The sequence below is a fragment of the Tinamus guttatus genome, unplaced genomic scaffold, assembly GCF_059628265.1.
Source record: "Tinamus guttatus ecotype Peru unplaced genomic scaffold, ASM5962826v1 Tinamus_guttatus_pri_ptg000115l, whole genome shotgun sequence".
In the NCBI taxonomy this organism is placed as follows: Eukaryota; Metazoa; Chordata; class Aves; order Tinamiformes; family Tinamidae; genus Tinamus; species Tinamus guttatus.
This window is the reverse complement of record NW_028288649.1, coordinates 3,537,945-3,555,027: the sequence shown is the minus strand read 5'-3', so window position 1 is coordinate 3,555,027 and position 17,083 is coordinate 3,537,945. Positions and strand designations below refer to the sequence as shown.

General features: G+C 42.1%; 2 protein-coding genes across 2 annotated transcripts in view; both read left to right on the top strand.

Annotated features, from left to right (window-relative positions):
• Nucleotides 1-8,390, top strand: part of DNAJC13 (DnaJ heat shock protein family (Hsp40) member C13) — a 42,774-nt gene extending 34,384 nt beyond the window's left edge. Inside the window, exons 37-49 of the mRNA XM_088521114.1 lie at nucleotides 80-215; nucleotides 452-636; nucleotides 1,176-1,250; nucleotides 1,375-1,494; nucleotides 3,407-3,586; nucleotides 4,351-4,518; nucleotides 5,087-5,200; nucleotides 5,438-5,554; nucleotides 6,093-6,270; nucleotides 7,083-7,174; nucleotides 7,481-7,580; nucleotides 8,066-8,140; nucleotides 8,278-8,390. Coding sequence (XP_088377240.1) covers nucleotides 80-215; nucleotides 452-636; nucleotides 1,176-1,250; nucleotides 1,375-1,494; nucleotides 3,407-3,586; nucleotides 4,351-4,518; nucleotides 5,087-5,200; nucleotides 5,438-5,554; nucleotides 6,093-6,270; nucleotides 7,083-7,174; nucleotides 7,481-7,580; nucleotides 8,066-8,140; nucleotides 8,278-8,363 — 1,626 coding nt within the window. The 3' untranslated portion in view covers nucleotides 8,364-8,390. The remainder of the gene's footprint in view (nucleotides 1-79; nucleotides 216-451; nucleotides 637-1,175; nucleotides 1,251-1,374; nucleotides 1,495-3,406; nucleotides 3,587-4,350; nucleotides 4,519-5,086; nucleotides 5,201-5,437; nucleotides 5,555-6,092; nucleotides 6,271-7,082; nucleotides 7,175-7,480; nucleotides 7,581-8,065; nucleotides 8,141-8,277) is intronic.
• Nucleotides 8,391-8,760: 370 nt separating this feature from the next.
• Nucleotides 8,761-16,267, top strand: LOC104579675 (dnaJ homolog subfamily C member 13-like). Its single transcript, XM_088521115.1, has 8 exons — nucleotides 8,761-8,840; nucleotides 9,195-9,237; nucleotides 10,148-10,321; nucleotides 11,297-11,476; nucleotides 11,705-11,845; nucleotides 12,174-12,317; nucleotides 13,103-13,202; nucleotides 15,439-16,267. Exons 1-8 carry the CDS (start codon nucleotides 8,830-8,832, stop codon nucleotides 15,534-15,536), a joined length of 891 nt encoding a protein of 296 aa, XP_088377241.1. The 5' UTR covers nucleotides 8,761-8,829; the 3' UTR covers nucleotides 15,537-16,267.
• The last annotated feature ends 816 nt before the right edge of the window (nucleotides 16,268-17,083 follow it).

The following is a 17,083-nucleotide window of genomic DNA, read 5'->3' as shown; positions in this document are numbered from 1 at the left end:
GGCTAAAATGGTGCTGCAGAGTTGTAGTGATTCAAGGGGTAGTAGGAAATGCTGAAGGCTATTCCTCTTTTATCTGCAGGATATGTTTGAAAAAGTGAATAAAGCATATGAGTTTCTATGCACAAAGTCTGCCAAAGTAGTTGATGGGCCAGATCCAGAAAATATCATCTTGATCTTGAAAACTCAGAGCATCCTCTTCAACAGGCATAAGGAAGGTAGGCATATGCTATCTCAGATTTTTTTGGTCATTTTCTTAAGGTCCTGTTAATTTGGCTTCCAACTTGCCATAGCATTATGTAGTTATAGTATATGGCATCTAACAACAGCTGTTTTTCTCTGATCCCTAGTTCTTATATACTGCTATATGTTTTCCAGAGCTAATTATATGCAGGTTTAAAATGGCTCAAACTCTGCATGTATATGAACACAAAGGCTTTTTTCTTTCTTTCAGAGTTGAAACCTTACAAGTATGCAGGCTATCCTATGCTGATAAAGACTATTACCAGTGAAACATCAGATGACCTTTTGTTTTCCAAAGAATCTCCTCTGTTGCCTGCTGCTACAGAACTTGCTTTCCACACTGTCAATTGTTCAGCACTAAATGCAGAAGAACTGAGAAGAGAAAATGGAATTGAGGTAGACAAACTTGAAGTGGATTTTTGGTTTAATATGGTTAAAGCTGCAGATCCTTGATTTCCTCTCCACCCACTCCCGCAATGCATATTTCGTGCATCTGTGAATCACTTTTGACCTTGTCAAGACAGTTGTCCAATTTAACGCTCTCTACTGTATCCAGGCAAGAGAAGCTTCTTGCAGAACATACTCCTTTCTGGACCTGGCTTTTCAGCTAAACCATAGATTAGCAAATGATATATGTTGCTCTGTGTTTCTTTACAAAACTCTGAGGTTTTGTGTATTTCTGTTCTGTGAAAGAATAGAGAAATGCAAACAAGTCCCTTTCATTGCATACATGAGCACACATGTGAGAATGCTGTTAATTCTCATGAAGTGCTAGTATTGGCACTTTCAATGAACTTTTGCCCTGTAAAAAGCACTTCTGCCAGCAACAGACTGCTTTGTCAAATCAAATGTTTCCTGTCAAGATACTGACAAACGAATACTTTATTTGATCCTTTTTCTGTTGTGACAACTTTTGCATCAACTAATCCTTGCAGGCGCTGCAAGAAGCATTTAATCGCTGTGTGGCAGTCTTGACTCATTCTAGTAAACCAGATGATATGTCTGTACAGGTAAGTTGCAGTAATTTGAACTGATATTTGTATCAGTCCTTTGAGAATCTATGTGTATATGTATACAATAAACTTATAAACATTCTTCCCTTTGTTTGGAACTCAAAAAGTGTTGTTTTTATAGGTATGTGGCTATGTAAGCAAGTGTTACAGTGTGGCAGCGCAGTTTGAAGACTGCAGAGAGAAGATTACAGAAATGCCCAACATCATTAAGGATCTCTGTAGATTACTTTATTATGGCAAGGTAAGAGTTCTCTTGCTCTGCTTAAATGGATACTTACCTATTAAATGTCTATGGGAATGTGATTGCATATGTATTTTCTTCTCAGTGGAAGCTGAGCAATTTCAGAAAACTGATCAAACACCTCTGAGGTCCTAGCCGTCATTATGGTGTGCAGTGCTCTATTGTAGATAGATGAGGGATATTGAGATAGATATTGAGATAGATGAGGATAGATAGAGGGGAGAGCGGTGGATGTCATCTATTTTGACTTCACCAAGGCTTTTGACACCATCCTTCACAACATCCCCCTGGGCAAGCTCCGGAAGTGTGGGATAGATGAGTGCACAGTGAGGTGGATTAGGAACTGGCTGGATGGCAGAGCCCAGAGGGTGGTGATCAGTGGTGCAGTCTAGTTGGAGGCCTGTAGCTAGCGGGGTCCCCCAGGGGTCAGTCCTCGGTCCAGTCCTGTTCAATTTATTCATCAATGACCTGGATGAAGGCACAGAGTGCTCCCTCAGCAAGTTTGCTGATGATACCAAACTGGGAGGAGTAGCTGATACCCCAGAGGGCTGCACTGCCATCCAGAGGGACCTGGACAGACTGGACAACTGGGTGGGGAGAAACCTCATGCAATTCAACAAGGCCAAGTGCAAGGTCCTGCACCTGGGGAAGAATAACCCCAGACACCAGTACAGGCTGGGGACCGACCTTGTGGAGAGCAGCTCTACAGAGAAAGACCTGGGTGTCATGGTGGATGATAAGTTGACCTCGTGGCCAAGAAGGCCAGTGGAATCCTGGGCTGCATTAAGAAGAGCGTCTCCAGCAGGTCGAGGGAGGTGATCCTGCCCCTCTACTCAGCCCTGGTGAGGCCGCATCTGGAGTATTGTGTCCAGTTCTGGGCCCCACAGTACAAGAGGGATGTGGAGCTGCTGGAGAGAGTCCAGCGCAGGGCTACAAGGATGATCAGGGGCCTGGAACATCTGCCCTATGAGGAGAGGCTGAGGGAGCTGGGGCTGTTCAGCCTGGGGAAGAGAAGGCTGAGAGGGGATCAGTGTCTATAAGTACCTCAAGGGAGGGAGTGAAGAGGATGGTGCTGGCCTCTTTTCAGTGGTGACTGCTGACAGAACTAGAGGTAATGGCCACATACTGAAGCATCAAAAGTTCCACAGGAACTTCAGGAAACATTTCTTAACAGCGAGGGTGACAGAGCACTGGAACAGGCTGCCCAGAGAGGCTGTGGAGTCTCCTTCTCTGGAGATCTTCAAAACCCGCTTGGATGCAGTCCTGTGCCACGTGCTCCAGGTGACCCTGCGTGTGCAGGGGGGTTGGACTAGATGACCTCTAGAGGTCCCTTCCAACGTTAGGCATTCTGTGATTCTGTGATTGTCTTGTTCTTAACACTTGTAGTTCCATCCATTTATTGGACTTAATTCAGTGACTATAAAAATTCACTGACTTGTGCCTCTTAGCCAAGCAGCCACACAAAATTCAGTTGAATGCACTGAGTCGGCAGATGTAAATTCCTGAGCTAGATCTCATGCAAGCAGATAAACTAATAAATTAACCTAGTCTCTGGGAACAGCCTTCAAGAATTTTTGTTGCCATTAGCTCTTGGGAACTTACCTTGTGTTATGTAAATATTGTGGTGCGTTGGTGGTTCCCCCCCCCCCTTTTTTTTTCCTAAATTAAGAGTGAGGATCTCATCTTGGAGCTTTACAGAGAAATGTGAAAACAGAAGCACCAACCTGAGTAGTATTTCACTGTAGATGTTTCTCACTCACTCAGTTTTTTGACTTCAGCCTCCATACAGTTTAAGCAGTGTTCCAAAACTAGCAACAACGTTTAAATCTCTGCTTGGTAAGGCAAACAGCTGGCTGGCTTTGGTCACAAGTACTAAAATCAATTGCTGCTTTCTCCCCTTGCTCCCTGCCAGAACATACCCCGAGTAGCTTCCCTGGGAGTCGAATGCGTTAGCTCCTTTGCCTTAGACTACTGGCTGCAGACGCACTTGTTCCAAGCTGGAGTTCTCTGGTACCTCCTGGGGTATCTCTTCAACTATGACTACACGCTGGAAGAAAGCGGCATTCAGAAAAGTGAGGATTCCAACCATCAGGTAATGTTAACAGCGTGCATGCCTTCAGACATCCATCTGTCTTGCCATCTCAAATTAACAAAAACTGTTCTAATGCTTGTTAGAACAATTAACACTATTGTTCATGCATTTTGAAGCTGTTTGGAAGTGGTGTTTGACATAATGCAAGTGTAAATACTATCTCTAAAAGAAACTTAAGTAGTTCATGTCTTGTTCAAATGCCACTGCCGCAAAACAGCGGTCATAAATAGACTAAAAAACTTGTCTTCTGAATTGTGAAATGAGGTATTATAACCTGTTGCTCAGGAGTTTTAAAAATTACATTTCTTCCTATGGTAGAAAAAAAAAAGAAAAATCTCTTGAAATGCAACTGAAAAGATGGTCTAGAAACAATGTAATGAACTTATTTCAAATCTCTCTTTGCCTTGTGACCATGAAGGTACCTTCATGTTCATTCCCCTTAAATGATGCCATTCTAAGTAGGACACTTATTTTTCTCTGCTACTGGACAAGTTAATTACAAGCATTATGCGAAACTGATTCTGTAGCTTTCAGCTTATCTCAGTTACTTGGTTTCCTACTTATGAATGATCATATCTAACTAAACCTTTTAAGCCCACAACACAATGATTTGCAGCACTTAATGTCTTATGAGAGGGTCCTGTATTAGTGGGGATGCAGGTAAACTGTTCTGTTCATTTTGGTGTGCAAGTATTGGAGAATGCTTTAGCTCTTCTGATGTGAAATCAGCTAGCTCCAGCTTGCTCATGTCTTGTATTTTTCAGGAGGTAGCAAATAGCCTTGCTAAACTCAGTCTCCGAGCCTTGAGTCGTCTTGGAGGGTACCTCTCTGAAGAACAGGCTACCCCCGAAAATCCAGCTATCAGGAAAAGCTTGGCTGGAATGTTGACACCCTATATTGCAAGGAAGCTTGCTGTGATCAGTCCTACTGAGGTAAACTTCAGTTGGCTAAAATTGTTCAGTAATTCACAGAAGTAACTGTGCTTCTAATAGAGCTCTCCAGGGAAACATGGCTTCAGAGACAGCAGTGCAACTGCAGCTGCAGTTACTGATCGCAAGGGAAATGTTCCTTAAACAGTCAGACTCGGTGTGAACAGTAGCTTATAGAATAATGTTCCCAAAACTCATATGGGACAAAACTTGAGTTAAATTGTGCAGATTGAAGGCTACAGTGATGGTAGCAATCACAGGTTCAACTCTCTTCAGGGTGCTGCTAAGGAAATTGTAAAATGAGACTCTGTAGATGCTTGCTGTCAGAAGTAGAGGAGTCTGAGAAGCACAGTGAAGCTGGAAGAAATATAAAGAATTTTTTTCCTGTACCAAATAACTTCCACATACTGTTTTTCTGGAATACAGAGAGCTTTACATTTTAAACCTGTTTATGCAATCAGTCTGAGTCAAGCTATATCAAACTTGTATCATGAAAAACTTGTTACTCTGCATAGTGATCCTAAACCTGAGTTTGTAAACTTGCTAAATTACAAATTTCCTTACTCCTTAGATTTTGAAGATGCTTAACAGTAACACAGAGAATCCCTACTTGATTTGGAACAATAGGACGAGAGCTGAACTACTGGAATTCTTGGAATCTCAGCAAGAAAGCATGATGAAGAGAGTAAGATGCTCTTAACTTAAAGTTAGATTTAAATATTTAAAAATAAGTGATTAATACATTATTTAATAAATATCTTAATAGTGATTTCTAGTGTTTCAAGTTGTCTTGCGTTTTTCTATATGCCAAAGTCTCATTTTTTCCAAGTATTGCTATATTGTATTATTCAAATTATTGCTTTATATTTTCTACAAGTTTTCTGTGCATCTGAGCTTGTGCTACTCATCTGTTTTGTTAAAGGGAGACTGTGACAAAAGCTATGGATCTGACTTTGTCTTTGGCGACCATGCAAAAGAACTTATTGTGGGAGAGATCTTTGTTAGAGTCTACAATGAGGTCCCTACCTTCCAACTAGAGGTGAGATTTAGCTAAAAACTTTCTGTTAAACTAGTACCTGATGTTGTTTCCTACCAGTCTGTCAGTGCACGCAGATCTTTTTCCATAAGGCTTAGAGCGGGTAAAATGCTTCAGTCCGAGTAGAATGTTCCGAGATACTTCTCTGTTGGAGCAAGATACAATAAAAAGAACACTGAATCTATCAGGGTAAGACTGCTGCTTCAAATGCTTCAGTGCCTTTTCTCTGTGTCCTTGTAAGGCAGATGCTGAGGGTGATGCAGTAATTTCAGATGTTATTGATTCTACCCGATATCATTGTTTGTCTGCATATACAGATATACATAGCTTGAGTGCTGTTGAAATAGAGGTAACTTTCTAAGGGTTTATTTGGACATAACATGTTAAAATAGTCCAGATGTGCAGTTGTTATACTGGAAAATTCTTTGTGTGGAAGAAGCTGGTATGTTAAAAGGAGTTAGTCAACTGTACTGTCCTGTAATATGAATACTGCTTCATCACACAGCTAACAATGCTCTTCTCTCTGGTTTTTAATGTGAAGCTTCCTAAAGCGTTTGCAGCAAGCCTCTTGGATTATATTGGCTCGCAAGCTCAGTATCTCCACACCTTAATGGCAATAACGCAGACTGGGAAAGTAGAGTCCCATCAGCATGGAGATCGCCTACGAAGGGTTGAAATGGCTCTGGAGGCCCTGAGAAATGTCATAAAGCACAATCCAGGTAGGCTTAAAATGAACTGTGCTGGTAGACTTTCTTTTGGACCACCTTAATAAGGCGACAGAGTTTTACACTTTTGGCTCCTTTATAGGAGGAAGCCTATTTGCTGGCACTCAGGCCTTAGCATTGCTAATAAGCTATGTATAGGCTTGCTTTCTCTACTGGAGAATGTTTTCAGTAAACACCTTGGTTTGGTGTGAAGTCTAAGCCTTGTCTATTTTTCTTCCCCAATAGAAATTGTAGCCAGCCAGTTGCCAAGAAGCCTTACACTTCTTGGATCAAAACTGTTCCTTTGTTCTTTCAAATCATCTTTAGTGGATTTTTTTTTTTGAGCTTCCTTGCATCAAAGAAGCCCCTTCAACTGTATACTAGTAAATACTTTCCTCAGAACCTCATGAAAGGAGAAGATGCTCTTAAGAGTGCAGAGACCTATGAGCAGATAAGGTACAGATAGTAACCTGCCTCTGAACTGAGAATTGGAAACAGGGGAATTGTCTCTAGAGACAAGCAGTACTGGCAGCTAATGTTAGATAATCAGACTTGCAGTTATCTTGGAAAAACAAGAACAATTGGCTTAGTTAATTGCCTTGGAGAAAGCAAGAAATTCCAAAATACTCTTGGCCTTGAGAATGCCTGTTAGTGTAGCTTCTGCACAGAATTTAATCTTCTAACTCTGTTGTGGGAGCTGTTGCAATTGCTGTGCCAGACTGCATACAGACATCTCTAGTACCTCCTATGCAGCCAGATGTGGACTTGGAATGACCTTCAGCAAATGTTTTTGCTAATATGAGAATAACTTATTTGGTCTTTTGCAGGTTCTGAATGTGAATGCATAGGTCACTTTAAGTTGATATTTTCCCTTCTGCGTGTCCATGGAGCTGGCCTGGTGCAGCAGTTGGCTCTGGAGGTAAAAGAAAGAATATCATGGATTTGGTGTACACACTATAACTGTGTAACTGCCGAGTGGCACCTACAGACAGTCCAGATGGAGGTTTCCTGGTGTCAGGCAGCTTCTCCCCTGAGGAACAAAATGATAGCCTCGTGCCTGTGTCTTTTGTGCTCTCAGGCAGATAAGGGAATAAGTCAGCTTTGTAGCAGGAATAAGCGTAGTTATGTTGACTAACAAGACTGATTTCTTCACTGCATACTATGTTGTCTTGATTGTGGTGTAACAGTTACAATACAGTTAACTCCTGTTCCTCATCTCTTACAGGTAGTGAACATAGTAACCAGTAACCAAGAATGTGTTAACAACATTGCTGAGGCAATGGTTCTTTCCAACTTGCTGGCCCTCCTGCATTCCCTGCCTTCAAGTATGTACCATGTAGTTCTTTGGTCTTGCACGGCAACAGGTTTTCAGCTCACAAAACTCCTTAGAATGCAGCTGATTGAGCTTTCTTGCTAATTTTTGTGTAAAAGGGTTTCAATGGGGATGATCAGGAAGCCATTTTACATGACCAATTCATAGTCTTAGGTACGAGCTAAAAAGGTTGAGTTGGGAAGATTTGCCTAGCAGATCATGGACTACTTACTGAGTATTGACTGCCTAAATTCTCTAAACAAGCAATGTCTGACTAGATTGTATGATTGGATGCTCTTTAACCTGCCTCACCTAACTTAACTTAGCCAGAAATCCATAAACTGCTCATTCTTAGTGTATGTACTTCTGACCAGACCTTCTTATTTTATTATTTTAGTGCAGTGTTCTGCTAAAATGACTGGTTTAGTTTATCTTTGATCGATTAATCATGTATATGGCAGATATAGTTCTTGAAGTTTTTCTTGTTTATTTTGACAGGTCGGCAACTTGTTCTTGAAACTTTATATGCTTTAACATCTAGCACAAAAATAATTAAAGAAGCCATGGCAAAAGGTATAGTAATAAATCAGAAGTTACATTTTTTGACAATACTGGTTAGTGGCCAAAACTTTTCTTTAAAACAGCATAGAATCTGATTTCTATGACTCAAGATCATAAGAAAATCTGAACATTTCTGTATGTTTCTACAGGTGCTTTAATCTACTTATTAGATATGTTTTGTAACTCAACTCATCCCAAGTCAGAGCCCAGACAGCAGAGCTTTTTGCCAAAATGACTGCAGATAAGCTGGTGGGTCCAAAGGTAAGAATCCTAAGCGTGCTTGTTGGAACTGTAATCTTGACATTCGCAGCCTCTCTCTAAAGACTGTGTGGAAACAGCTCTTCCATGACAAACATTCTGTGAAGAGCAAACTGACTTCCTCGTGATTAATACGCAAGCAGATTTTTTTGAAGCAATTTTCTGCTTGTAAAGATCCTCCGTCTCCCTAGATGTGTTCACTTTGACAGCAGCTCAAGCTCGCTAATGTAATAAGTGGTCTCAACTAAGAAGAGATACTTAGGCAACAGGTCTCCACATACTCTACATCATTTCTCGCTGATCTGTTGTTGATACTCTCTCCCTGGAGTTGTCATTCCAAGATTAACTCAGGATTTTCATGAGTTCCCGAGGGAACTCATGAAAATCCTGAGTTAATTTGGAATGACAACTCCAGGGAGAGAGTATCAACAACAGTTCGAGAAATGATGCTAGAGTATGTGGAGACCTGTTGCCTAAGTATATCTTCTTAGTTGAGACCACTTTTAACATTAGCGAGCTTGAGCTGCTGTCAAAGTGAACCCTCTAGGGAGGAGGATCTTTACAAGCCAGACTCTGTAGTAAAAAGGCTTGTTTACTCCTGTGTGTTGTGCATGTAACTGGTGACTGGCCACGTGCAGTCTGTGTACACTCCAGGGTAACTGCTCACAGTGACAAGATTCTGAAAGGAGAGAATATGGGGGTATAGAAACTGGACCTAATTCATGAATGATGGAGAGGGAGGCTAACAAGGGGCAAAGGAGGGACAGACTGAAACTTCCACCACTCATTAAACTCTTTTCTTTTAAAGGCACTTTAAACTTCAGAGGGACAACCCTGATACTAGTTGGAAGGTAAGAGCAGAATATCTGTGCTGTGGGGTCCCCCTAGGGAGACTGTAGAAAAACCTGACGAATATATACATATGTAACAACTCAAATGGTTTCCTTGTCCTTGTATTGATAAGCGCCAACAGAAGTCAACGTTATGCTAACATAATATTTTAGCATCGAACTGATGCTTTTATACTTTAAAATCAGAGTTACTTTATTTCCTTTTGTTGGAAGGGCAGGTTCTAAATATTTTGAATTTTATGAAAAGCTCAGGCCCTTCATAAAGCTTCTCAAAAGTTGGCAACTAAGGAGAATACTGGTTTGCTGGGGAGAGCAGGTCGCTTACTGCATGGCCGTAGTAAACTTGCTCTTGGTGAGTATTCAGGAACACCACTAAGCTACTGAACTGTAGTGAAAGTGGCTGTCCTGAGCTGTTCCATATGTTAGCTCAGTCACTGAGATATGTTTCGCTCTCTAGCATTACCCAATATCTATAAAACCAATAGCCAAAGCTCAAAATAAGCTTTAAACAGAAAGAGGAAAACCACGTTGTTGGAAGTGTAAGCTAGAAGTTTCCCTGGGTTGGACGGTGAAAGGAAGAAAGGAAAGGGCTTGACTAATCAGCCACACAACTTAATATTGCTTCTCTGAACTTGCTTAGCACCGCTCTAGCTGCACACCTAGCTACTTGGGATTCTTTGCAAGGAAAGTCCATTGTGGGTAATTCTACCTGTATTTTTTTCTACCACCACTCTTTTTCATGTTTATAAAAGATATTTGATATTTGTTGGTCTTGTACCAATGCTAGCTCCCATTTTAGCTGGTTCAGAGTTCTTGTCGTTGGAAAAGTGTGGTATTGTGGAAACAAATGCTGCTTTCACAAATATTCCTTGCCAGGTAATAATTCTTTGTGTTTGTTATGATTCTACAGCTGCCTGAAGACTTTGCTGTGGTATATGGTGAAGCAGAAGGTGAACTTTCAGTAGGGGGAGTCTTCTTAAGGATTTTTATTGCCCAGCCGGCCTGGGTTTTACGGAAACCAAGAGAATTTCTCATTGCACTGTTGGAAAAACTTACTGAACTACTGGAGAAAAATAACCCCCATGTAAGATGACTTTCTCTTTCTGCTCTTTGAACTCTTAGTAGTCTGGTATTGCTATACAGTTAGTTTCTGATTAACTCTGCTTCTCACACTTTCTTCCCACCATAAATGACAAATCATATCTCTGTTATTTTAGATAGTCAGGAAGGTAACAGTCTCTGATCCCAATTCAGTGTTGTGTGTGGGGGGGTTTTTTGTTTTGTTTTGTTGTTTTTGTTTGTTTGTTAAGTCCCTGAAGCCACAGAATTGGCCTCAGTAAGTCTGAGTCATATGTTAGGGTGGTAATGAGTCTTTTAATTATTCTGCAGCTGACTGATATGGCACCTGTTTTCTCACAGCCTCAAATCTTTCAAGTCTTGATGCACTTTCTGGTGTTTTCTTTCTGCAGTACTGGTTTCTCATGCTGATGGTGTGAATTTATGGGACCTGGAGTTGTCATCTGACAAATAGCTTAATACAAAACTCTTATTCAAACTGAAACATTAGTTCTATGTGCAAGTCAGTGGCTTAATTACACTGGTAATAAACTGATTTTTAAAGTGTTCAGACAGATGCTAGGGGCAAATTAAAAGAGGCAACTTACTTGTGATATGAATGTAATAGCCTTAGTACAGAGATGTGCTGGAGTTTGCATGGGCATGCAGCATTCAGCAGGTGTGATCAGTCTGGCTGCAGGCACTGCAGAAATCCCTTCAGACAGCCTAAACATCCTTACTGTCGCCAAGCTTGTGTGCTGCTCTGCCAGCCAACAGCTCCTCTGGACTGAAAACAGGGTTCAATTTCAGTGTAATCCGTGAAGTTCAGTGTGTATTTGGCCACGGCTACTGGAACTGTTTCTTCTGGTTCCTTGTTTTAACAGTTTCAACAGTAAAAGTATGAGGCAGTGTGTACTGTAATGGCATGGAAGTGTGAATCATTATTCCTAATATGATGAGACATTAGGCTTTACTGATTTATTTATTTATTTTCCCCCTGCAGGGGGAAACCTTAGAAACTATAACCACAGCAACTGTGTGCCTATTCAGCGCCCAGCCTCAGCTTGCTGACCAAGTCCCTCCACTTGGTCATCTTCACAAGATAATCCAGGCCATGAATCACAAGAACAACGCCATTCCGAAAAGTGCCATTCGTGTCATGCACATACTGTCTGACAATGAGGTACCAAATCACTCTTGAGAAATTATTTTAAAAGCTATAAGTAGGTTTTTGTTTGCTAATGATCCTAGTGCATTATTCTGATTATAAATATTGCATAGCAGATAAGCAGAGACTCAGTGGAGAGTCAAGAGTTTAATGACACTGAGAAGCTTGGTCTTGGCTGATCAGAATCAAGGTTGGCCTAAAAAAAGATAAAATAAAACATTCTGGATGCTTGTCTCCTCATAGCTTTGTGTTCGAGCAATGGCATCACTTGAGACCATTGGCCCTCTCATGAATGGAATGAAAAAGAGATCCGATATAGTTGGTGTAGCCTGTGAAGCCCTTAATCGGATGTTTCAGAAGGAACAAAATGACTTAGTAGCCCAAGTAAGTAGCATGTTCTTACTCTGTAGAATGATGTAACTTTTGTTCATCTAATCTCTTTATAAAAAGAGGTACCATCCAATTCAAGAGTCAAGCAATGTCAGAAGCCATCCAATAATGTACTTTCCATATTGGAGAAGACAAACTTACCCCTTACTCAAAACATAAGCCTGCTCAAGGATGTTAACCCCAGTACTGAAACTTAGTGCACAGGAAAAGGTTTGAGCCTGTTTCTTGAAAAAGCAGCAAGATGTGAAGGTTGCTAATCAAACTAAACTTGTTAAAACGTGTTAAGTGCATATCAAGGTAACTCACTTGTGTCTGTTTACAGGCTTTGAAAGCAGATTTGGTCCCTTATCTTCTAAAACTGCTAGAAGGTATTGGCCTTGAAAACTTGGAAAGCCCATCTGCCACAAAAGCTCAAATTGTGAAAGCTCTCAAGTCCATGTCTCGCAGCCTACAGTACGGGGAGCAGGTATGTTCTGACCAGCCCTTAACTGGGCTTTGTGCACCTGCAAAATCCAACACTGAACAAGTCTTGTCCCATCTTACTGTGGCTTTTGTGTTCAGCTCCACCTGGAACATTAACAACCTATAGCTACAAAATCATGATGGAGCGAAACTTCTCTTGTGGAGAACTCGTATTGACTCAATTGAGTAGTAAAAAGCACTAGTTGGAGACAAAATCCAAATGTAAGAATGTGCTATAAGCATCAGCTAGGCTTTTACAGACAACTCTTCATTTGGAAACCACAGTTGTTCTTTTGTTTGATGGTGATGACCATTGCTGTAGACAACTGCAGCAGTATAACATACTTGTATTCAAGTCAAGTATTCATTCAATAAAATCTTTCTTGAACTGGATTCTTCTCCCCTTGACCTTGTGTTGAAGGCTAGGCCAAAAGCAGTAGGTTTTTCCTTCAAATTGGGCATATTTTCCTGCTGTAAGCTTAAGCTCTAGGCACAAGGCAAGTGGCTGTTCCCAGGATTGCTTTTCTTGGCCTCCCAACTGAAGGGAGAAAAATCAAGCTCCTGAAGACGCTGAGCCTTCCACACTGTATGGTGCAGTGCTCAGCTGCACAGCTCAGTTGGAGAAGCAAGTTCTTAGTCTCCTCTGGAACTTCAGATCAGGATATGAAATCACAAATACTGCTGTCCTACTTGGTGATCCCTTCAAATTGACTTAGCTCTCAAAAATTAGGTTGTTTCTTCTAGACCCGTGTCACTTGTTCATTGTGTTAATCTCTCTTAATGCTGTAGGTAAACGAAATTCTGTCTCGTTCCTCTGTGTGGAGTGCCTTCAAAGATCAGAAACACGACCTGTTCATTTCTGAGACACAAACATCAGGATACCTCACAGGTTTGCAACTCTTTCCTATTCATGTCCTGAATAATACTGACCTCTTTGACTCAGTTGTGTCAGACAGAACTCCTGTAGTGCTGATGCTCAGGATCTGGTGTCGTCTGTTGCCTAAACAGCTGAACTGTTAATTCTGCCCTGCTGCTCTTGCTAGAGCATTGGGCAGTGTGAGTGTTAGTGGCTTTCTGGGAGTGTGGGGATGTTTCCCTGGCTCAGCAGTGGTTCTCCAGTGATCACCCATGCTTGTGGTACCCACCGACTGTGCTTATGGAGTGTCTCTTGAGGGTTTCCTGGGGGTGCTGTCAGGGCTGCAGCTGTCTCCAAGCTGGGAGCACAAGACCTGACTTCCTGGAAGTGGCTGCCCAGGATCTTGGGTAGATGCTGAAGGAGCAATGCCTGAAGTCTTGCCCTTTTCCACAGGCTTGTTCCAAACTGCAGCCCTAAACAGCAGCTGCCTGTTCTCTTGCACCATTTACTCTCTGATGCCACATTGACAAAGAATGTAAATTGTTAGCTGGTGCTAAAAAAGCCATTAGTAATCTGTAAACTGGGGAGTAAACCTCAGCCAAAAACAACTATGCTGGAAACTTGCAGGCTTGCAAGCGGGGGCAGTGTGGCTCAGCAGCTCTAGGCTGGGATAATGTTGTCTTAAGGCCTGTGCGTTGTTTGACTTGCCTGGTGTTTAGTGCAGAATGAAGACGCTGTAAACTGAACCACTAGCAGCTTTTAATCTGCATTTTCTTGTGTTCTGCCTATTTCTTGCTTCAACTTGCTTTGCAGTTTGCACTTCCCTTAAACTTCCCCTTGCTTATTTCTTTCCCTCAGGTGTCTCTTCTCCTTCCCTTCTAACTGGCAGCAGTCCCCTTCACCTGAGAAGTGGGCTTTAGGTCTGCTGTGCCAGGCAGCTTGCTAACTTCTGTGTAGCTCTCTAAAGCAGGTAGATACCACCTTGTGAAATGCATGCCGCGCTCCACGGAACAGGTGCATGTCAAAGTCGTAGCAAATGTGGACCCCCGAGCTGGAAAACTCAAACTTCTCATCCTTATGCACACAGCAGAAAACTAACAGTGCCACAACTGGCACTTGCTGGTTCTACAGATGCGTTAATCTTCTGAAGTGTTCAAATGCCCAATTATGGGAAGATTCGAAGGTGAAGGGGTGGCCTTCTTGCACCAGGACATGCACAAGTGGGTCTGGATCTTCGCAATGTCCCCATGGGCTAGTGAAGAGCAGTGCCCTTGGGGTGAGGGAGCTTTTACCAAAGGCACCGTGTGCTTTGTGCGCTCGCTTGCAGTAGCATCATGGGGCTGTTGCTGAACAAACCCTGAGATTCTGGCTCCAGGCTGTGGTGTGAGAAGGGAGGGTGGGGGATGAAGGGACAGTAAATATGGGAGAATTTAAGGGAAGTGTAAAGGGCCAAGCAGAACTTTTGCCTACTCAGGACTATTGACTTTGTAGGCTGAAGAACTGGTACCAAGTCAATCCCTAGCAACTCAGAAGCGTGTTGAGTGTGGGCAGTTTTCTACAACTACTGATCGGAAAAGACTTGTCCTTAACACAATGCCTTCTACTGCAATAGGAGCAATTTTATAGCACTTGGTGGAGATTTCTGTAGTGTCCAAGTACAAACTGACTGAGAAGAGATGCTTTGCTTTCAGTACAAAATTGTTCAGGGCAGCTGTTTGTGCCTTCAGTTAAATAAAACAGTATCCTTGGGATGCCTGGGCTCTGTTCCAGAGATGCAAAGCACTTGACACAAGCCAGTCTAACAGATCAGTGCATGGGTCAAACATGAGGCAGTTCAGTGAACTTGCTGCAGTCAGTCAACTTGCTGCAGTCAGAAAAAACTGTGCCTGGGGCTGCTGTACTTCCACAGTCCTTTCCTTAGCATTAGGAAGCCCCACTCCACTCTTCCCTGCTGGGAGATGAGATGGCTGATACTGTTGGGGTTTTGTCATCCAAAGGGTGTATAGAAATGGAAATACTCTGTGTGGCCTAAGAATGGTCTATGTCAGTTTCTTTACTAAGTAGCTAAGAAATTCAGCGGTCTTAGTTCTAGTGTTCCTGGATTGTGAAAAATTGAATTCCAAAACTCTGATCTCAAGGAAGTTGACTTGAATGATGTATTTGAGCGTTACCAGAGAGAAATTACAGCTGTTCAGTCACTTTAAAAGTGCAACTAATCACCACTGTTCTCTGTGTGTGTTCGTGTTTTTGTTTTTTTTCTCCCCCCAAGGCCCTGGAGTTGCTGGTTACCTCACTGCAGGGACGACATCATCCGTAATGCTCAACGTACCACCCCCCGTAGACAACGATGTGGGAGATGTCAGCTAGGGATTGGAAATTCTCATGGAAAGACACAGAAGCAGCCTGGCCAGTGATGAGGAACAGCCTTTTCCTCTAATGTTGAAGTGAACTTACTGCCTTTCCAAATCTTTAATGACAGTGTTATTCCTTTTTCTATGACTGTTTTTTTAGGAAAAGTCAGTGATTCTAACTATCACACTGTAACATAAGAAAGCACTCTGTGGATCAGTTGAAATGGGTACACAAGAATTTTTTTCTTGTTGTACGTAAGCACATTTTGTTCCTTTATATTTGTTTACAAGACTGTGAATCAAACTTTCCTAGTTTTTATATTTTATGAATTAGCATGACTGGAGTTGAGCTACAGTCTCAAGGAATTGGGCTAAATCACTTTGACCTCACTGACCCCACTAAAAGGGCACTCCCTTCTCCCAGCCTGACACGATCACTCTCCATCGAATGCGACTTGCAAAGGATTTGTCCCTGTCCCCTTCACCGACCTTAATCATTAACATGATCCTCGTGAGATCAAACTGCATTAGACAGTCGTATGTATAACTGGCTTTACCAAATTGAAAAAGCTTCAGCAAAAAACTTAAAGTTGACATGTTATGTAAGAAATTAGTGTAATTGTGAAATGTTCTATACATTATCCAGTATATAAAAACTTTCTATATAGAGTGTACATTATACAGATCATTCACATGTACATAAAATTTTAAAAATAAAGGGAATTAAGAGCCTTGTTAATGAGAAAGGAGGTGTTCTTATGTAGCTGTTTTTGGGAGGGGAACAGGAAGAGAAGCAGGGGGGACCTTAATTTGAGTGCAGGTAACTAGGGCTGCTTGGGAGTCTGTAGGGGGAGAGATGGGGTTGTGGGTCCTGGCCCCTACCCCTATGGGGCTAGACCTCCTCGAGCACAACTGTGAGGAGGGGGAGCTGCTGTGTTTGAACTATACTTCAGCAGGGACTTGCTGGTATTCTCGACTTCCTCTGAACTAGCCTTGGCAGGAAGTGAGAGGAAACTAGGATGGATGAAAATATAAACAATCACTACTGCAGTGATGGAGCAAGTGTGGAACTTGTTTGCAGGCAGCTGTCACTTCCCGGGAGCTGTCAGGGTGTGGCTGCTACCGTTCAGCTGAGCAGGCAGCTCTGGCTCCTCCTGCAGGAGCAGATCCAGCAAGTTCTGCCTTTGAGCTCTGTGACTCCTCACTTCCCCAGGCTCCAGCCAGAGGCCTGTAATTGTTAGCTGGGAACTGACACCTCTACAGTGAAGGATTCTTTATAGTTCTTTAGCACACACAAAAATCCCTAAGTCAGTTGTTGCTAACTGTACCCAAGCTGTAACTCTGCCCACATGCTGGAAGAAAGACTCCCCTACCTTACAGAACAGTGCCCCCTCACTGCTGTTTCCTAGGCTGCACGTGGCTCTGAACAGTTGCTGGTTAGCACTGCAGTGCTGTTAAGGCACTTCTAACCTTTGAAAACATAAGAAATATTAAGAGTTTAGCTCCGAACAAATAAAGCAGTCTGTTAGAAAATTTATTTTATTCAATGTTATAGAGAATTCA

Excerpts from the sequence above, each read along its gene's own strand:
- LOC104579675 (XM_088521115.1), top strand. Across the intron at positions 10,322-11,296 it reads TGGAGAAAAATAACCCCCAT|GGGGAAACCTTAGAAACTAT; the intron begins GTAAGATGACTT and ends TTCCCCCTGCAG. Across the intron at positions 11,846-12,173 it reads AAAATGACTTAGTAGCCCAA|GCTTTGAAAGCAGATTTGGT; the intron begins GTAAGTAGCATG and ends GTCTGTTTACAG.